This window comes from Dermacentor andersoni, chromosome 7 (genome assembly GCF_023375885.2).
Source record: "Dermacentor andersoni chromosome 7, qqDerAnde1_hic_scaffold, whole genome shotgun sequence".
In the NCBI taxonomy this organism is placed as follows: Eukaryota; Metazoa; Arthropoda; class Arachnida; order Ixodida; family Ixodidae; genus Dermacentor; species Dermacentor andersoni.
In genome coordinates, this window is record NC_092820.1 from 167,374,868 (window position 1) to 167,396,294 (window position 21,427).

General features: G+C 47.0%; 1 protein-coding gene across 1 annotated transcript; it reads right to left on the minus strand.

Annotated features, from left to right (window-relative positions):
- Positions 1-6,370: 6,370 nt before the first annotated feature.
- On the minus strand, positions 6,371-21,421 carry LOC129385284 (uncharacterized). The gene is made up of 3 exons (XM_055071758.1): positions 21,023-21,421; positions 8,657-8,932; positions 6,371-6,766 (listed from the first exon to the last, which is right to left on the minus strand). Exons 1-3 carry the CDS (start codon positions 21,242-21,244, stop codon positions 6,536-6,538), a joined length of 729 nt encoding a protein of 242 aa, XP_054927733.1. The 5' UTR covers positions 21,245-21,421; the 3' UTR covers positions 6,371-6,535.
- Between the last annotated feature and the right edge of the window lie 6 nt (positions 21,422-21,427).

A 21,427-nucleotide genomic window follows, 5' to 3' on the forward strand; every position in this document is an offset into this window, starting at 1 on the left:
TGAGGAGTTAGCGGTTTGGCTCTATGTTAATCAACTTCAATTAAACGTAAACAAAACAAAGTTTATGCTCTTCCATCCAAAAAACAAACCATTAGATCATCACATCAAACTATTTTTTAATGACTTAAACATCGAGCAAGTTCATAGTTGCCGGTTCCTTGGTGTGTTTTTTCGTAGCGATTTGGGTTGGAGTGATCATATAAACTACATTAGACTAAAAATGGCCAGATCTATTTATGTTATTTATCGTGTTAGACATCTCCTCCCACTACAAGTTAAAAAACAGTTATATTTTGCCCTTGTTCAGTCTCACCTGGTGTATTGCAATCTAGTGTGGGGTACATGCAACAAAACTGATTCACACAAATTGCTTTCTCTCCAGAAAAGAGCTCTACGTTTATTAAGTTCAAGTTCATCTGTTGAAGCTAATCTTTTCGAAACATTTCATGTTCGCAATTTCTTTCATTTATACAATTTTAGTTTGGCTCTTCACATTTTTTATAAAGTCAAACATGACTTTAACTCTTTTTCTAATACTTATAATTCAAGAAACGTTGCGTATGGTCTACGTTCCGTTGCCCTATCTACTGCAAGACCCAGAACAAATTATGGTAAACAAACAACCGATTATCAAATTATAACATTGTGTAATGCCTACCAGTCTCTTACTCAGATTGCTTTAGAAAGTTATAGTGTGTCTGTATTTAAGAAAAAACTGACGATTCTTTTCCCCCCCCGGTTAAATTTCAGCTAATTCTGTATACTTAGTTTTTTGAATGTGCATATTATGAAATGTTTTGTTTATTGTTAATGGATATTTATTATTGTCTATCATTAACTATTTACTATTGTGATCATGTTTACTCATTATTTTTCTTTTCTTTTGTCCATTCGGCCCCCGTTTCCATGATGTGTGATCGGGGTTTAGGCCTTGTCAGGAGGTATGCTTGGTCTACCTCCTTTAGCCTCACCTCGAGGGCATATTGTATTGTATATAATATGGCCAAATAAACATACTACTACTATACTACTACTACCTGCCCTAAGTAGATGTACTCCCTTACCACTTCCAGTGCGTCGCTACCTATCGTAAACTGCTGTTCTCTTCCGAGACTGTTTAACATTACCTTAGTTTTCTGCAGATTAATTTTTAGACCCACCCTCCTGCTTTGCCTCTCGAGGTCAGTGAGCATGCATTGCAATTGGTCTCCTGAGTTACTAAGCAAGGCAATATCATCAGCGAATCGCAAGTTACTAAGGTATTCTCCATTAAATCTTATCCCCAATTCTTCCCAATCCAGGTCTCTGAATACCTCCTGTAAACACGCTGTGAATAGCATTGGAGAGATCGTATCTCCCTGCCTGACGCCTTTCTTTATTGGGATTTTGTTGCTTTCTTTATGGAGGACTATGGTGGCTGTGGAGCCGCTATAGATATCTTTCAGTATTTTTACATATGGCTCGTCTACACCCTGATACCTTAATGCCTCCATGACCGCTGAGGTTTCGACAGAATCGAACGCTTTCTCGTAATCAATAAAAGCTATATATAAGGGTTGGTTACATTCCGCACATTTCTCTATCACGTGATTGATAGTGTGAATATGGTCTATTGTTGAGTAGCCTTAACGGAATCCTGCCTGGTCCTTTGGTTGACAGAAGTCTAAGGTGTTCCTGATTCTATTTGCGATTACCTTAGTAAATACTTTGTAGGCAACGGATAGTAAGCTGATCGGTCTATAATTTTTCGGGTCTTTGGCGTCCCCTTTCTAATGGATTAGGATTATGTTAGCGTTCTTCCAAGATTCCGGTACGCTCGAGGTCATTAGGCATGTGTATACAGGGTGGCCAGTTTTTCTAGAAGAATGCGCCCACCATCCTTCAACAAATCTGCTGTTACGTGATCCTCCCCAGCTGCCTCCCCCTTTGCATAGCTCCCAAGGCGTTCTTTACTTTTCCGGCGTTACTTGTGGGATTTCAAATTCCTCTAGACTATTCTCTCTCACTGTATCTTCGTGGGTGCCACTGGTACTGTATAAATCTCTATAGAACTCCTCAGCCACTTGAACTATCTCATCCATATTAGTAATGATATTGGCGGCTTTGTCTCTTAACGCATACATCTGATTCTTGCCTATTCCTAGCTTCTTCTTCACTGCTTTTAGGCTTCCTCCGTTCCTGAGAGCATGTTCAATTCTATCTATATTATACTTCCTTATGTCATCTGTCTTACGCTTGTTGATTAACTTCGAAAGTTCTGCCAGTTCTATTTTAGCTGTAGGGTTAGAGGCTTTCATACATTGGCGTTTCTTGATCGGATCTTTCGTCTCCTGCGATAAATTACTGGTATCCTGTCTAACGGAGTTACCACCGACTTCTATTGCACACTACTTAATGATGCCCACAAGATTGTCGTTCATTGCTTCAACGCTAAGGTCCTCTCCCTGAGTTAAAGCCGAATACCTGTTCTGTAGCTTGATCCGGAATTCCTCTAGTTTCCCTCTTACCGCTAACTCATTGATTGGCTTCTTGTGTACCAGTTTCTTCCGTTCCCTCCTCAAGTCTAGGCTAATTCGGGTTCTTACCATCCTATGGTCACTGCAGCGCACCTTGCCGAGCACGTCCACATCTTGTATGATGCCAGGGTTCGCGCAGAGTATGAAGCCCCACCACCCCCACCACTTCCCCACCAGCTTACTCTTCTCCACACGTAGTGAGTGTTGCGAGCACGAACAACGTGACAGACACGCGGCTAAAGAAAGCAATTCCTCTCCTGTTTAAAAGTCTCCTTGAAGTGTTGTCTGCAGTTCACATTACTTGTTGAACCACAGCCAACTATTTATTACTGTACATTGTTAATCGTGCAGGAACACAATTTACTTATTTCTGGGTTAATATCTTTTAGCTGAAACAAATTTGCGCAATATAGCAGCAAGAGCACGAGAAGGGTCAGCTGTATAGCATCAGAGATCAATATTTTTTTAAACGGACAACGTCATCTAGGTATTTCTACACATCGTTAACCACGCAAGAACACAGTTGCCTTTTTTATAGTTTGCTGTATTCGAGTTGAGAGAAAATTGCTGCAAAATTCAGTCGAAGGCACTGAAATGGGGGGGGGGGGGGGGGGTTAGGAAATGCAACTAGAGCAAGTTAAAAAAATATGTTAAAGATCGCCATTCGCATATTAGTGTACATCATTTACCGTGCCGGAACAAAGTTTTTTTTTCTTTCAGTAACAATCTGTTGGAAGTAAAAAAAAATTTTACGGGAAGTAGCCACAAGAGCACCGCGGTTTCTCGCTTCATAGACGCCTCATCTGGCATAGAAATATCATGGCCAGGGAGAGCGGCGCGCGAAAATATACAGGTGACATACCCCGTGGATGTTTTGTACACAACTTTGACTTTTTTTAGCTTTTCATGAAGGAGGAACTGGGATGAACAGGCCGGAAATTCATCAATAAATGAAGTTCTGAAATAAAAAGAATTATCAGAAATTACATCTATTCGTCTCTTTATCTTCCGAGTTCCTTATACGTCGTATGTCGATATTTAAGCAGTAATATGAATTTTAAAGCATAAAGGGAAGCTGATCTTTTACCTGCGTCGACGCTAAAACGGCACATGTTTGATACAGCGCTCACGTTCCAGGGCCTCGGGTGCCACTGTCTTGGTCTATGTTCGAAACGCTACCGGATGAGCATTCAGTGGAAAGCCTATGTGTTCTATTTAAAGACAAAATTTTTTACCTGAACAACTGATTTGGTCCGTCATTGGTATTGACTAGAAGGCGTAATAGAAGTAAGCGTTGGTACACTAAAGAACTGGATGTTTTAGTGAAGCTTAGGCAAAGAATTTGCTCTTCGTTCAAATGAAACCCTTCAAAGAAGAATTTATGAAAACTGAAACTGGCAAGTAGTGAAGTGAACAATGCTACTATTCCAACAAAATCAGCCTGCTTTAAGCCAACAGAAGGTAAAATAAAGCAAAACGCGACGGAACATTGGAAGCATATAAAACGAAATAAAAGAACACCATTTCAATCCCCGCTTTGACCAGTGCCGATGTTATGATTTGCGACGCCACAAGAAAGGCTAAGCTGTTCAATCTTTATTTCGCATCATCGTTCTCTGCCCCAATAGATCCTCGGAAATATTTTAAATTGTTGACATACGAATCCACACCCATACCTAATATAGTGATCGAAGCTCGTGGCGTTGAATTACTACTTTGTGATTTATTTTATGCAAAAGCCGTTGGCCCTGATTGTTTACCCAATAATGGTTTGAAGACTTGCTCTCATACAGTGTCTCTCTACTTGAAAACTATTTTTGAAAAGTCCTTAGAACACAGTTATCTACCGGCTGATTGGACAATGGCACCGCTTGCTCCTATACATAAAACTGGCCTGCGCAACGGTATTAATAACTACCGTCCCATTTCACTCACTTCTGTTTGCAGTAAAGTTCTAGAACACGTTTTATATACCGCTATGGTCAAACATATATATATATATATATATATATATATATATATATATATATATATATATTCATTATTTAACTCAAACCAGCGTGGATTTAGACAGGGGCTATCGTGCGTCACGCAATTAGTAGAGTTCACACACGTCTTAGCGGAAGCACTGGATGACAAATCATTGGTTGGCGGTATTTTTCTTGACTTTCAAAACGCATTTCACCGCAAAGACACCGTTTCACACTACTTGTTACTGCAAACATTAACCAGTTTTAATACTAATACCCAAGTTATCGCATTGATCACCGAATATTTACGCGAGAGGCGACAATCTGTAGTCGTAAACGGCGAACAATCTGCAATAACTGATGTTACGTCAGGGGTACCTCAGGGATCAGTTCTGGGATCAGTACTTTTCCTACTTTATATCAATGACATCAATGGAAAGGTGCAAGTCCATATTAGGCTATTTGCAGATGACTGTATATTATACCGTGAAATTGCCTCTGAAAGTCACTGCTTCGTAAATCAAAACGATTTATATGCCATACAGGCGAGGTGTGAGTGACCAGAAATGAAATTGAATCTCGAGAAAACGGTGTGCACGAGGTTCTCCGGGAAACTAAAATCATGGAAAATTTGAATACTCGATAAGCTGCAGTCAGGTAAAAATTGTATGTGAATATAAATACTAGGCGTTTACTTCTAACCCTCTATATCGTGGAATCGGCATGTGGATTATGCCGTAGGCAAAGCTTGTCGGAGCTTGGGATTTTTGCTACGAAATACACGTGCGTTTCATCAACAGACCCTGGAGATACTATATAAATCAAACATGAGATTTGCGCTGGAATACGCCTGCCTTGTGTGGGACCTTTTAACAGTAACTAACAAAGAAAGACTAGAAAGAGTTTAGTCCGTAATGGCAAGATACGTACTTGATATACCAATGTATGAAAGGCAGCTTACTGCAACGAAATCTAAGGTGATCCTAAATAGGAATCTCTGCAGCACCGAAGAGCGTCATTTCGACTGAAGCTTTTACACGCCGTATGCAATGCTCATGCTCGAATTCCCCGTGATGTTTACATGAACTAGCCTCACTACACATCAGCACGCAAAGATGATGAACACAAGATAAGAGAATACAAATGTAATACATTGGCCTGTAGCACGTTTTTTTTTTTCCCCGAGAACCATCAGTCACTGGAACCGACTTCCTTCCTCAGTTGTAGGAACTTCTTGTTCTAACAAGTTCTTTTCTCCATTAAAAACGATAGAGTCTTTTCATCACTAAAAGGCTTGACAAAACATCGCGGGTATGTCTAACAATCAGCATGACCTATACAGAATCCCAGTTGCAAATGATATTCTTTTCTTTTAGTGCTTCTTTTCCACCCTGTTGTACTGTACCTCCACTGCCGCGTTTTGTTGCAATTTATTCTTCGCTTTGCTCTTTGCCTTTTCATTATGAATCTTTGTCATCATGGTACTTTCTGTATCTTTTTACACGTGACATTTGACATCTGCAACGTGCCTGTGTCCGACGTGGCTGTGTGCAACACATCTGTGTGCTTTTGTGTTAGCGTATGCTAATTTACGTTTTTCATGTACACGAACTTATGCAAACCAGCAATTCTTATCCTTGTTTTTCTTCTCTATAACCAGCCCCCCCCCCCCCCCCCCCCCCCCCTATAATGCCTGAGTGGGTGATGTGGGTGTGAATGAATAAATAAATAAACATATGCACACCAACTAATTGGGATACATTGTGTGTAAAGTGTACAAAGCGTATCAATTGCGCATGGAACAACAAACATCCACTCAATGCGCAATAAACTTCCCCTCATTTCAAAAGAATTCCATTTGCACACTTGTACAGTCGTCGCACATGCGTTCTGGGGGAATTTTAATTTTCACTTTTTCTTAATGCGCACCGCGCTCCGTCCGGTCAGGGCCCGTCCGAGGCAGGACTCGCACGATCCGCTGCAGCAGCGCTCTCCTAGCGTTGTCGCTCGCCGTCCACTCCTAGCCAGCCGGTGGATATCCGTCCGCGATCATACGAGGTATTCTCGTATGATCTCGCCGATTCCGTCAAACTCCGTGGTGTACACATCGCGGACGTGGAGCAAGAGTATGCGCCACGTGGCCCCGACGTCGATGCATATTCTCGCCATGGGAAAGCACAGCAGAAATGAGCCGATGTACGTGAGAATCCGCACTGTGCTCCTGAACGCCTTGTAGCGCATGAGGTTATGCCTCTGCCGTGTGGAGTAATAGAGCATTTCCTGCGGAAAAGACCGCGAGCACCAAGAGTGGCGCGTTCGAGTGAAGTGAAAGAAACCAGCATCGGGATCAGTACAAACGGACTGCGACCGGCAGCTGCAAAGAAATCTCACTTTGACAATGTTTGTTGTAAATGAGTAGCATAAACCACTAAAGCAATCTTGTCAAATCAGCAGCGCTGGTAGTTGCGTAGTTTTCTTGTTGGCTTTAGACAAGACCTAAGCAGACGACTCGGGCACTTGGTGTTTCGCGTCATGGCGTGAATTCCAGCATGCTGCCTATAGATATTTCAGCGCGACGCTGGCAGCTACGCGGTATCTCTGACGTCATGCCAAGGTGGCGTGAGCTCTATAGGACATGCGTTACTTCCGGAACGCAATTTTGGTGGCGGTTTGTTCAGTTCCGGTGTCCAAGACAGCCATTCTTGCGAGCATTTAGAGAAGCTATTACTCACATTTCAGCGTCCGACTTTGCACGAATAGGCTCCTTTGTATGTACACTATCTTAAATTAGAATTTTTGGGCAGTTCGAAATTTTGTTGCAGTTGCTCTTTAAGTGCCACGCAACACAGTTTAAATTCCATTTTGAAATGTTCACTGTGCTTTGCAGTACAGTGGGACAGCGAGTCTCTTTAGCCGCTGGCAAGGTCGGTTCGCTGGGCAGGGTTAGGTTGCCTCGAGCTAGGCAACGGCACTGTCCTCGAAAGTTTCGCAAAGGTCTGCTATCGTGCGATTATTACTGCTATCGTGCAAAGGTCTGCTATCGTGCTTGCGGGTGAATGGCTATAAAGATTGTGAGAAGAATTTGTAGCAGTTTATGTTATAATGGTGACTGGAATAACACCTAGAGATTGTACACTTGAAATTTCTCTGTTTTGAAGCATTACTTGACGAACTTGAACTCCGCGTTATCTGCTACAGCAATAATGTCTCCGCAGCAATGGTGCCTCTTCCGTGTGACACATTGCGCATTTTCGTTAGTTATGCTTCACTGTCGAGTACTTGCTTAATTTTCAAAAGAAACACTGTGGGTAAATGTAAGATAATTCTAGAGAAAGCATCGTTGCGATGGTCGTCCCTCTGCTAAGTTAGACAGGAATCGAGGCAGTGTGCAAGAGGGAAACCTGTGAGGGAGGAGTGGCGTTAGAGGAGGCTATCTGACATAACGTGATGTTCGCATCGAAAAGCAAACAAGCACATAAGAAAGGACACGCGTTACAAAAAAGCCCTCTAGAATTCCCGGTCAGGGGCAGATTACTCTATCCATCCATTCCTTTTTTTCTTTCTTTTCAGTGCTGTAGCAGTTATACGAACACCGGGCGGAATTCCGCCGTCGGCGTGCGCGTGATGTTCCGTTTAAAATCCTAATGCGATATTGCTGTAGCCCTGAGGGAGCGCGTGCGAAGGGGAGCCGAGGAGGAACTTGCGCTGACGCTAGGCGTCTTCTCGAGCGCGCACTGATGGCGGTCGTGGAGGAAAGGGTGGAGCGGGGGGGAGGGGGGGGGGGGCGGAAGGCCGGTAAGCGCCGTCGCAGTCCATGGTGTGACGTGTCTCATTGCGTGAAAGTGCCACATTCAACCTCGGCCCACAAGCAAATCTACCCGATGCTCTAACCACAAGGCCAAAATCAGCGTATTTCGATCGTGCCAAAGCCATCTAGCGCTTTAAGCTGACCGCAGCGTGTGTCACATGACGTAGCACGGCTACGCGAGAGCCCGCGTGTGCGCAGCGGTTTCCTTTACTCCGAAGAGGCAGGAATGAAATGAGGAAACTTACGGCATTTATTAACCGGGTCCGTTCACATAGCTTCCGTCCGTGTTCGTTAGACCTGTCCGTAATCACGCCCCCCCCCCCCCCCTCCCCGAATATGGCAGGATTGAAAGAAAGGCTCACCCAGAGGTTTACTTGGAACTCGCTGTTCCACGTTGCCAAATTCGCCAGTGGTGCACCCAGATTCATCACTGCCAGCAGTAGCAGCAGTTGCAGCATCTCCGGTCGCTTGACTACGCTCGCCTTCGCCGCCGACCAAAAGAGAAAGCGCGCCGCGCAGGACAAGACGGCAGCCCTGAGGAATATCCGCGTTAGGCGCTTCAGGCAAGCCCACAACAGTCGAACAGGGTTATCGTCAACCAGCGACGCCTCGCAGACCCCTGGGAACGCGTACAGGCCCTGCGTGCAGGATGCCAGCCGTTAATCAGAAGCAAGTCCAGTTTGAATCCACAGCTGGATCACAGAGCCGCTGCATCACCTAACGGCGCTCCTAAGCGCGGCACACGCGAAGGTAGGAACAAGGTAGGAACCATCCAGTGCATCATATGTACGGCTTGTGGAACACACGCTTCCAGCAGGTTTCGATCGACCGAGAAGCGAATTCTCCATCGCACAGTCCAAAGGATATCGGATGGTCTTTACGCACGGGAACGTCTACGTTGTCGCTGATGATCTCACGATCGCCACTTTAATATTTTTTGTGAATCATGTACATTTCCGTTTCAATCAAGGTGGTTCATTGTAATTACGACCAACGAGTATGCTAGTTGACTGCATACTTTACTGTACTAATACTTTATTTTTCCCGGGCTGACCCGCCGCGGTGGATTAGTGGCTATGGTGTTGCGCTGCTAAGGCCAAGGTCGCGGGATCGAATGTAGGCCTCGGCGGCAGCATTTCGAGGCTGGCAAAAATGCAAAAACGGACGTGTCCCGTGCATTGGGGGCACGTTAAAGATCCCCTGGTATGGTATGGTATGGTAAAACTTTAATGAAGTCCTGCACCTGGTGGTGAAAATTAATCCGGAGTCCCTCAATAGGGGCGTGCCTCATGATCAAACCATGGTTTTAGCACGTAAAACCCCAGAATTAATTCATTCATCTCGTTCCCGGTGCGCGCGCAGAGAGCGTCGGCATATTGTCCCGTCAAAGCGAAGAACCACGCTGTACCGAAACCGGGAGTTGCGAACTGAATTATTTATTACGTCAACTTGCGCGCAAACAAGAAAATGTCACTCAAAGCGCCGCGATAGGGCGAGCCTAGTCAATCGCCGAAATTTGATTTACAGGTCAAACGCCTCAACTGTTCATACGTGACTCTTCGTGCATAAAAAAAAAATTATGGGGTTTTACGTGCCAAAACCACATTCTGATTATGAGGCACGCCGTAGTGGGGGACTCCGGAAATTTCGACCTGCTTATACATGACTACTCGTACATTCCAGAGCAATCGCTAGTGGTGGCACATATTTGATGATGTGTGCAATTATTTTTGCGTCGCGCATGAAATATGATTAGATGAAGTTCGTTCGCTGCAATATTTGTTACAACATACGACAGACTCTTTTCAGATTCTCTTCCGACTCTTTTCGAGTGTGGCTTGTTTTGTGCATTTTTTTGGGTATAACGTTTCTTTTGTAAATCGGCTGCGAAAGCCGCACATAACCTGTTGAAAAGCCGCACCTAAACTGTTCAAATAATTATCTGAATATCCCGACATTACTTGCACGACAAATGGCAATGTAGAGGAAGATGTAGTTAGAAAGATTACCTAATTACTTTTTAATCATTCACTTTATGTTTCGTGCAAACATCACAAAATTGAAACGCAGTGTCTGCTTAGCGATAAAACTAACACTTTTGTCACATCTGTCTCCATACTGTGGTACGAAATATACTATCACGCTCCTGTTAGCAGTTCCTTAAGAGCTTCTCTCTAACTGTCCGCGATATTACTGCAATGCCAATGGGAAATTTACCACATTTTGGGGATGAACATCTCGGAAACATGCTAGTCTCAGGATATCTCGCTACACAGATATGATCACCGACGGTTCTCGCCTTCAGTTTCCGAGTTTGAAAAAGTTACTAATTTAAAAAGTTTCAAAGTGATTTATCTATACGTGGATGAAATTTCCATTTTGTCGTGAAAATAATGTCTACCTCGTGTTTTCCACCGAAAAAGGCCGAAAGTCGTGTTATCTTTCGCAGGAAGTTTGAAAAAAAAAAGTGGTATCAATCAATATTAAAGAAAGAAAGAAAGAAAGAAAGAAACAAACAAACAAACAAACAAACAAACAAACAAACAAAGAAAGAAAGAAAGAAAGAAAGAAAGAAAGAACCCGCCGTGGTTGCTCAGTGGCTGTGGTGTTGGGATGCTGAGCACGAGGTCGCGGGAACGAATCCCGTTCATGGCGGCCGCATTTCGATGGGGGCGAAATGCGAAAACACCGGTGTGCTTAGATTTAGGTGCACGTTAAAGAACCCCAGGTGGTCGAAATTTCCGGAGTCCTTCACCATGGCGTGCCTCATAATCAGAAAGTGGTTTTGGCACGTAAAACCCCATAATTTTTTTAAAGAAAGAAAAAAGAAACGCAGCGCCAAGTACCCATTGCAGTACAAGGGGCACTAAAGACAGAAAATTAGGTCAAGATGGATTGCTACAATCCACAATCTTTACTGCCGTTGGTCTGTAAACCAACCTCCGAGATCCAGGGCAACTGATTTTCCTTTGTTTTTCGTTTTTGTCGTAAATCGCAAGAATGCGGCCAAAAACAGAGGCGAGACCGAGGTGCACCAAGGCGTCACATGGGAGCTGTATTTTCTAAGCTGTATTTTCTGAGATCACACGGAAGCTGTATTCCTGTATATAAGCTTCGTGAGACACGAATACTAGCGCAGCACTATAGCGCGGGCAGCGCGGTTTCAAGCGAGAGAGAGAGAGGGAGAGAGAGAGAGAAACTTTATTTGTTTCTTTCAAGGATTTAGCGTCTCGAGGTCTCCGTCGTCTTCTTGGGCGAAACAAAACTTCTTGAACACCCGGGAAGTCCTCAAGGGTAACGTCAAAAAGTTTTTTTTTTTTTTTTTTCTAAGAATCGGCTAGGGAGTCGGCAAGTAGCATTTTCTTCCTTTTTATGATGCAACGCTGTTATCTCTTTATTGTCAGTGAGCAGAGTTAAATAGTTGGGCTTGTTGGTTGAACATAGTGTAAGGCTACAGCGCGGCAACCGACGGAGACAAAGGAGGCACACAAAGTAGACAGACACAGCGCTGTGTCTGTGTACTTTGTGTGCCTCCTTTGTCTCCGTCGGTTCCAGCGCTGTAGCCTTCCACAATTCTCAGTGGTTGAGTGCTGGTGACATAATTACAACGAAGCATTACGACGTCATGTTTATATTACCAAAATCTCCCTGTATTGTTTCAAATCGCGTCCCAAATCTTTCGCCTACTGAAGGTCTGCTCTCTGCAATATAGTCAATCAGTTAAGCTTGACCTAATGTTTTTCCTTAGTGTACCTTGAAATAGAAACATCGCGCACTTACGCGCATGCGCAAGCGCAGTCGCTCGCTACGGGTCCGTGCAATCGCTTCACTGAGTCGTCATTGTCATCGATTGTAAAGACAGCATTCAACGTGAATACAGTTCACATCTTATTCTCTAACACTTGCTTTGGCTCAAGAAGCACCTGTTTCAGTTTGCCTGCTGCTGCAGCTTTTTGGCGGTGCAATACTTTCTCCGCTTAATTTGAAGGCTCTACATACAAAGCCGTCCAGAAGGGCGCCAGCACGGTTTTTGCATAGCTACACGAAGCAGTATGTGTCCTAACTTGTGTTACTTTTGGGTTCTATCATCAACGAGCCAGAGACGCAAGTCATCGAGACCCAAGGTGCGCTCCCTACTGAGGCGCCCCCTCAACGTCGTTTATTCAACTACCTAGACCGTTTATTCCCACATTAGGTAAGCGTATCGAATTTCAGTGAACAGACGCATGAGAAGCAGCTAGACACTTACAAACACGTGGCGGAGCAGGTGACCGGCTTCTGCAGAACCTCGCCGTGTCTCTCCCTCCGAATGGCGGCTCAAAGCCAACGTCACCTGACTGGCGCACAGTGTTGTCGGCTTTGTGCCCTTCCCCTACATTCACGCTATCTCGCTATCTAGACCTGAAACAGCTACCAAGGTTTCCACCTGGCGCTGGCGGTCCGCGCTGTCGTGTTTGACCACTGCCTTTGCCAAGAAGAACGACAGATAACGACACCGCCCCATCTGATTGGCTAGCGGCGTAGCATTGAGAAAAAAATTTCAACAAGAGCGGACACTCCCATAGAGCCCAGCGGCCGAATTGACTGTAGCGCACCAAGCGGATGGTATTAACTTCTTCCGTTTTCGGTTTTGGGCAACGCGTTTTGAATGCCAGTTGGAACACGCCACGCCGGCTTCGCTGATCGGCGTGGCATTTATTATCGCTTCTACTGCTGGACCACGCGCGGCCTTGGCGCGGAATCGTTTTATTCAGTAAAAATGCTTGCGAACGATCTTTACAAGCCTCCACCGAATCTGTGCCACGTGCAATTTCATAAAGAAAACGCAAGAAGTCTTCTGAAATGATGAAATGTTTATTTTGTTCTATATAAATGCTCGATCCGGTCTTCTTGTGCATTCATCCAAAGTTGTAGCACCAGGTAAGCAGCAGTCGTTGCCGTACGAAGCTCCACTGGGTGCCATCAGCTGAAAAAAAGCAAATTATAAGCATGTATCATTTTGGTATATTGACCTAACATGGAATATTGCGTGTAGAGGCGAAACGTTCCCAAGTGGTGAATGAGCGGCATTACAGATAAATTCACTTTCACATACATTTCGTAGGAGATAGACTCCTCCCAAACAATGCCATAAAATCTGAAGAAAACATCCCATTTTCATACATCCCTCTCTTTCCAGGACATTATTTCCTGCACTTTAAGAGCACAAATACACGGGTGACTGCGCGTTTTCAAAACAACTTGGCCTCAGTCGACGCGATGGTACGCCAAGTACACAGAGGTGGCTACAACACAGGCTCTCAGCCAGACCATGTTACACGCTCGCAGAATGCCTTCTAGTCGCACTCAAGACAGATTCGTGGTTGCAAAGCCAGTTTTCTGTCGCTCAGAAAACAGAAATGTCAAGTTCTTGAGCTTCTCAGCGTTATCTTTTACGCGTCCTGCCGGCGCAAGCAACACAATCCCCTGTTATCACGCTCGGCAATCGCTCATCACGTTTTCGACAAGCGTGAGCACCGAAATAAGATATATGTTGTTGCAGGGCTATAAAACGCGTCACAAACTTGTCCCACTAAAATTCATTACACTCACCACGGCCGGCTTGCTTTATTGCTAACAGCTTCACAACCCCAGGCGCGGCGAGCATGCCTCGCAAGTATCCCCAAAGGTTACTCAATACAGTAATTTTTGGGGTCAGAGAATGCGTCACGAACTTCTCCCAGTAAGATTCAGTGCACGCGAAACTAACTGCGGCACACAGCCGAGCTGCTTTGCCATAACTGCGCCACTACGCCGAGCGCGGCCACTGTGCTTGAAAAGTACTCCGAAAAGTAGCGAAATTAGTTACAATAATGTCTGGGGTCAGAGAAAGCGCCAGAACTTCTCACGGTAATATTCACTTCACGCGAAACTGCGTCACAGGGCTTAGGTGCTTTTCGTCACAAAGTCAGGTGTGGCGAGCGCGCCCAAAAACTACCGAAATAAGTTATAATAATGCTTGGGCTCATAGAAAGCGTCGCAAACATCTCCCAGTACGAGTAATTAACTCAAGTTAACTAGGCCTGGACGGCGGAGCTGTTTTTCGATAACTGCATCACTATATAGCTTCACTTTTGGGCAGTAAGCCTAAATGTGCTTGAATTGCGTCGCAGATTGTCAAACAAAATTTCTCACCTTGCTGTAGTCCAGTAGTGCAGCGGTGCCGTGTCGAAATGCAGACGGAACGCAAGAAAACGCCCGGAGCCCGACGAATGGGCTACATCCAAAAGAGACGGGTCGCCGAGCAGGCGAGCTTCACATGCGCAGCTGGCCTTGCTCGCTCCTGTGGCATGTCTGGCGCATGACGCATGCACGCGCGTCTGGCGTGCCGCTAGCTTGTTGCTAGATGACGCAAGAAAAATAAGTATAAGTTCATTTATACGCAAAAGTTTTTAGTTTTAGCGGGAAAGAATAAAAATAAATAAAACGTTGTCTGTAAGTTTATTTCACATTCTTTTTTTCCCAATGGTCGCGTCAAATTACGGATGGAGTTAAAACTAGTTGTGACGTGTTTCCCATTGCCAGTCTTTGCTGAGTGTCCCCTCTTGTTGAATTTCTTTCACTATGGGCGTGGTTCGCGGAGCGCGTGAACGAGACTGAAGCAGTTGGTCACCAGAGTCTGTGTCGGCTGTTTGCTTGCGCTCGTCCTCCTGCTGCACGCGGGAACTCGAACGTTACAATGGCGACGAGGAAAACGCGTTGAGCTGCTCACATTGCCCTGTTTCTAGTGCTGGTGCTGCCCTGAGCTGCGTTCCTGTACTTAGGAAATGCCAGGCGTCGGCAAACTGGAGCCGTTCGGCGCGCAGACGAACTGGGAAGAATACCGAGAGCGGGCTGTACAGCACTTTATAGCCGACGACGTGCCGAATGACAAGCAACGAGCTGTCCAACTCACGTGTTGTGGCCCGGCCACATACACCCTGCTTCGGAACCTGCTGGCGCCCGTGAACCCGTGCGAGGCAAGTTTGACCACCATTTTCGATATCCTCGGGAAGTATTTCTCGCTGAAACTGTTGGAAGTTGTTGCTACAATCAAATTCAACTCTAGAACACGACAGGCGGGTGAAGCGGCTGCCGGCTACTTTGCATCACTGAACAAGCTAGCTGACGACTGCAAGTTTGGTACCTTTCGCGACACAATGCTGCGTGACCGCATCGTTGCGGGAATTAACGATGAAGCTGTGCAGAGGCGGCTGTTGGAGCTGCCGGGCTTGACGCTGGACATGGCGAAGAAAACCGTTATCGCGATGGAGGCGGCAAGCAAGGATTCGCAAGCGCTTTCGATGGCACCTGCGCCGTTTGCCGCGCCGACCAACGTTGTGTCACGTGACTCCACGAAGCCGAGGCGGGAAGAAACGGCCATTTCGTGCTTTCGCTGCGATGGCGAGCATCTAGCAACGCAGTGCCGGCACCGAAATAGTATGTGCCGCAGCTGTAAGGTCAGGGGCCATCTCTTTCGTGTGTGCAAGGGGAGGAAGAACGTTGCGAACTCTAGAGGATCGGCGCCGCCAGCTGTAAAGAAAAAGTCAGTGCATGCCGTGAACGAAGCCGGCTTCGACAAAACCGTGGAAGAAACCGAAAAGCGGCAGGATGCGCCTCGGGTGTACGAAATGTGGACCCTGCAAGGCACTACAGAAGTGACTCAGCCGTACCGTGTCGAAGTCGCTGTGAACGGAACTTCGTTGCTAATGGAGGTTGATACGGGAGCAAGTGTACCCGTAGTGTCTGGGGATACATTTCATTGAAAGTTTCCGTCGGCGCGCCTGAAGCCATTAACTTTTATGTTGAAGAGCTGCTCGGGTGAGTTGTCTCCTGTGCTAGGAAGGCTGCCTGTGACTTTTAGCTTGGGAACCGCAAGTGCGAGGAGGTGTTGTACGTTGTTTCTGGTGCTTGCCCGTCCCTCATGGGGCGCGGCTGAATGGAAGGCCTTGGTATAGAATTGTGCAATTCAAAAGAGCTGAACACAGTTTCGTCGCTTCAAGATATACTGGCTGACTACTTTTTTTATGACGAACTTGGAACCTTCAAAGGCGTGGCTGCAAAAATCACCGTCCAGGATAACACAAAGCCCAAGTTTTTCAAGCCTCGACCTGCGCCTTTCGCGATGGTCGATCGTGTCGACGAGGAACTTTTCTGTATGGAACGTGTCGGAGCGCCGAAACCGGCGAGAACGTCGGAATGGTCTCCACCCATTGTGCCTATTCTCAAACGCAACGGACAAATTCAAATCTGCGGTGACTTCAAAGTCACGGTGAATGCTGTCACTGTGCCTGAGCACTATGCGATACCTCGTGTAGAGGATCTCTTTGTCAGACAGAGTAGGGGTGAAAAGTTCAGCAAGCTCGACCTCAAAGATGCCTACTTGCAAGTGGAACTGGACGAAGCAGCCTCAAAGCTGCTGCCCATCAACAGGCCAAGGTGGCTGTACCAGTACACTCGGCTGCCTTGCGGCGTGACGTCAGCACCTTCGGTTTTCCAGCAGGAGATGGACAACTTGATGCAAGGACGTGGTAGTATACTTTGATGACGTCCTGGTGACTGGGCGCAATGATGAGTATCACCTTGAGAACTTGGCCCGTGTACTGCATCGCTTGAAAGAAGCTGGGCTGAAGCTCAAGCTCGACAAGTGCACCCTCATGGATCCACAGGCGGAATACCTGGGCCACGTTGTTACGTCGGCAGGTTTCCATCCTAACCCTGAGAAGACTGAGGCCGTACTGAAGGCCCCAAGAGCTAGTGATGTGAAGTCACTGCAAAGTTATTTGGGACTTGTAAATTTATACCAGCGATTTCTGCCAAATTCGTCTACTGTTCTTCATCCACTGAATGAGCTGCTCGGAACCAAGACACCGTGGATGTGGGGTGCTGACCAGGAGCGTGCGTTTCGGCAAAGCAAAGAGTTACTGGTGTACGCCTGCTGCGGTTTTGGCACACTACGACCCTCGGAAGCCCTTCGTGCTGATTTGTGATGCATCACCGTATGAAGTGGGAGCTGTGCTGGCTCACCGTGATGACACGGGTGCTGAGCGTCCGATCGCTTTTGCATCAAGAAGTATCGCGCCAGCTGAGCGCAACTACAGTCATTTAGATAAGGAAGCTCTTGTCCTTCTGCTCGGAGTGACCAAGTTTCGACCGTATGTATGGGGCCTAGAGTTAGAGGCGGTCACCGACCACAAGCCTTTGCTTGGCTTGCTCGCCGCTGACAAACCCTTGCCAGAGACGTGCCCTCCGCGAGTGCTGCGCTGGTCGCTGATGCTGGCCGCTTACAACTACTAGCTGAAGTACCGACCGCGGAGCCAGCATCGCGAATGTCGACTGCTTGAGTGGCCTGCCGCTGCCTGTTTCTACACATTCCGTCGAGCAGCCAGCTGAAGTTTTCATGCTCGAGGTTGCTTACCCCAAGGTCGTGGTACCGTCTGTAGTCGCTGAAGCGACCTCCAAAGATCCTGTGCTAGCCAAGGCTCGGGAGGCCCTGTGGGCTGGAACAGAGCTGTGGTAACCTGCCCTGAAACTGTATGCACATCGCACTACGCAAATGAGCGTGCAAGAAAACTGCATCCTGTTGGGTTCACGGGTGGCGATTCCTAGTACATTGTAAGCGCAAGTGCTACACCTACTCCATTAAGGCCATCCTGGCATTTCAAAAATGAAAGCGGTGGCTCGTAGCCATGTGTGATGGTCTACCCTGGTTGAAGACATCACTAATGTGGTGCGTCGATGCCGTATGTGTCAGGAGAACCAGAGGACTGCGTGGCAGCAGCGATGACGCCATGGCCGTTCCCTGAGAAGTCGTGGTCGCGAATCTACATTGACTTTGCTGACTTTGCAAGAATCGGTACATGATGATTGTGAGTGATGCCTATTCAAAGTGGATAGAAGTCGTTTCTCTGACAACACCGTCGGCCGGTGCCACCATTCCATGCTTGCGGACCATGTTTGGTACCCATGGGTTGCCAGACGTGATCGTGTCTGATAATGGGCCAGTCTTCGTGAATGCCAGTTTGAAAGAATTCCTCCAGCGAAATGGCATAAAGCATGTGCTGACACCGCCGTATCAACCGGCATCGAATGGTGCTGCGGAGCGTGCAGTGCAAACTATTAAATCGAAACTGAAGAAGGCAGTGGGTGGAAGCTTCGAGTGTCAGCTAGCTCTTATCCTTCTGAACTACTGAAGAACGCCACATGAGATTACTGGATGCTCTCCTGCTGAGTTAATGACGGGACTCAAGCTGAAAACAGCTTTGACTCTACTGCATCCTCACATGAGATCCCCAGTTCTGACAAGGCAGCTAAAGCAGAAGGTGGCCCACGACAAGAACGTGTACCCGACGCCGCATGTGCAACCAGGGGATCACATCTATGCACGAAACTTTCGAGATGGTTCGCGCTGGGTTCCAGCAACAGTGACTGCTACGTCGGGCGATCACATCGCTAATGTTACATTGCCGGATGGTCGATCCTGGAGGCGCCAACATGAGCACCTGCGGCCAGATTTCGCCGCACCTAACGTGCCTCCGGCTGCTGTGGCGAAACCGCAAGCCTGCCCATGTGACGGAAGCTTACATGACCAACAGACCTCAGCTGGGCAACCGAACCTGAGCGCCAGCTGTGAGGACGGAGCTATACAACACGAAGCTTTGCCAAGAAAGAATTCAGCGCTGGACGTGCCAGATGCTCCGGCACCCACTTCGGAACCGCGCACACCCCAAGTGCGAAGAAGTTCGAGAGCCAGACGAGCCATTGTGCGGTATTCATCATAAGGCTTGTGGACGTTTCCTTCCTGTGTAGGTGGGGAGGGGTGTCGTGTTTGACCACAGCGTTTGCCAAGAAGAACGACAGATGGCGTAACCGCCCCATCTCATTTGCTAGCGGCGCGTGAACGAGAATAAAGCAGTTGGTCACCGGAGCAGGCCCCGCACACTCTCAAGTTCAACAAATGGCCACAGAGGGCGAAAAATCAATCGAGGCGTGTTTCAGCGTAAGCGCGCAAGTGGAGCTACTGTAATTTGGTCGACTACTTTAATTTGTGCTTTTTCTGCTAGGGGCGCTGAACATGCTGAATTTTTTACTTTACACAAACCATTGACATAAACAATCGAGGTGTCTAAGAATGTTTTGTTACCTCAGGCAAATAGGCAGTTGATTTTTTTTAAATTTGATTGTTGAAGCTGGTTTTTAGTCATAGCGTCAAGGTTTTTGTACTTGATTAACCACCGACAGCCGACAGCCTATTGGCATCGATGTGTTTCCTGGCCGTTGGCGTTCGAATACTACGGCGGTAAAACATTTTCGATAGCATGCTGGTTTCGTCTGCGAGTTATTACATAGACTTGCTGTAAAGAGGTCTACTCTTGGCAAAAAATAGGGCCTCATTTTGTTTAGGCGTTGATTATCATAATGAATGCGGCGGAGGTTGAGGGAGTACGCTTGAAGGTACGTTTTTATGCCGTTGATCTCCATAACACCGTAAGTACGCAAACCGATGTCACAGAACACCCGATGCATCATTGTGTGTTCTCCGTCATCGCTTGTTTGCTGTACGCCTACTAATTCTTCATTTCTTCAAGTGTTGTATCCTCCTTTTGTCCTTGTTCTCTTACAGTATGTCGTTCCGTCAGCTGTAATGCGCATTTGCAAAACCAATACATTTGATGAGACGCAGTGGTTATCATAATTTTACTACACATGTATTAAGCTGGCACATATGGTTCAGATACAGATGCCTGTATGCGGACTTGCACGACGTTGATGCGGAGATTAGGATAATTATGACACCCGTAAGGAAGAGGCAGCTGACGGCCGTAGGCTGTTGCGTTCTTTCCGCCAAACTACCCGGCCTGGTAGTGCTGTAAAGATGCTGTACAAAAGTGACACGCGGTGACAGGAAAATCATTATACTTAGCAGCCGACCGTACGTTTTGTAGCTTAGGTCTTCTTTCTTGTGCGCTTGTGCTACCCTTATTAATGAGCCATTTCTTGACTATGTAACCGCGTTTGTGTGGATGCGTAGACGTGTGCTTTTTGTTGTACTTGTAAAATGCAAATAAAATATTTTCAGGCTTACTCAGTCTTTGGTGTCGTGTGCGTTTATTCCAGTCGAGGCCATCGTGCCACCTGGAAACCGCATTCTGTCAGTAGCCCTACACGAAATGCAACAGCTGGAGCGCGGCGGCTCAACTCGGCGTAACGGCGGCGTAACAAACGAAAAACCGCTCGGGATGCCCTTAAAAGTCAGTTCAGAGTGTGCCTTAACTCGATATGACTCAGCGCTACATGTATTCTGTTGCGCCTCGATCGTGCTCCCGCCAGTTTGGTTGCTGTGTGGCAAACGCAGCGCCTACATAATGCAGGCGCTACGTTTGCTACACAGCAACTAAAGTGGCGGGAGCACGATCGAGGCGCAGCAGCCAGAAACCCAGTAAAGCCACAGAACACCTGGTAAAGCGTGTGCAAAACCCCGTTTCCGTTTCCTGTTGTACAGCGCCACTTGTGGTCACATACTTTAGTTCACGACGCCACCGCTACGCTTATTTCCGTAGCACTGTGGAAGGTACAGTTTCCCTTCTCTAAGTTTGTATAGGTGTTCTGTGACCGGAGTCTGTGTCGGTTGTTTGCCTGCTCTCGTCCTCCTGCTGGACGCGGGAACTCGAACGTTACACGCGCATGTGCCAACTATAATGACAACTCACCGGAAAATGAGGGAAGCCTACGAAGAAGCGGGCGACGCTATCGTCGCCTGTTTTTGTAGCTTGGGCGCTTTTTGGCCGCTCAGCCGCACTACAGGGGCTTTCCTCCTTCCTTTTGGCGTCGACATCTCGCTGCCCGACTCCGTCACCGTCGTGATGCAGGAAGACCCAATCTTCATCAGCCCGCCGCTCAGCCAACGTCTGCCGGCGGTCTGACGTGGCCATGACCTGCGCTTCCCGTCTCCCTTGCGGACTCCGGAGCTGGCTGGCTGCGCTACCTCTTCGAAGAGACCAGCGGTCCCTACTGGCTCCGTTTCCCAACCGAACTGCTGCGCCAAGCTCGGAAGCTAGGCCGCCCGCGTACAGGCGGAGCGCTTCTGCGGCTTCTTTGTCAGAAAGTTGTAACCA

Coding starts and splice junctions, on each gene's coding strand:
- LOC129385284 (XM_055071758.1), bottom strand. CDS start 21,244: ATGGCCACGTCAGACCGCCGGCAGACGTTGGCTGAGCGGCGGGCTGAT. Junction 8,933..21,022: donor TAGGCTTCCCTCATTTTCCG/GTGAGTTGTCAT, acceptor TCCTGCACGCAG/GGCCTGTACGCGTTCCCAGG. Junction 6,767..8,656: donor AGTTCCAAGTAAACCTCTGG/GTGAGCCTTTCT, acceptor TCTTTTCCGCAG/GAAATGCTCTATTACTCCAC.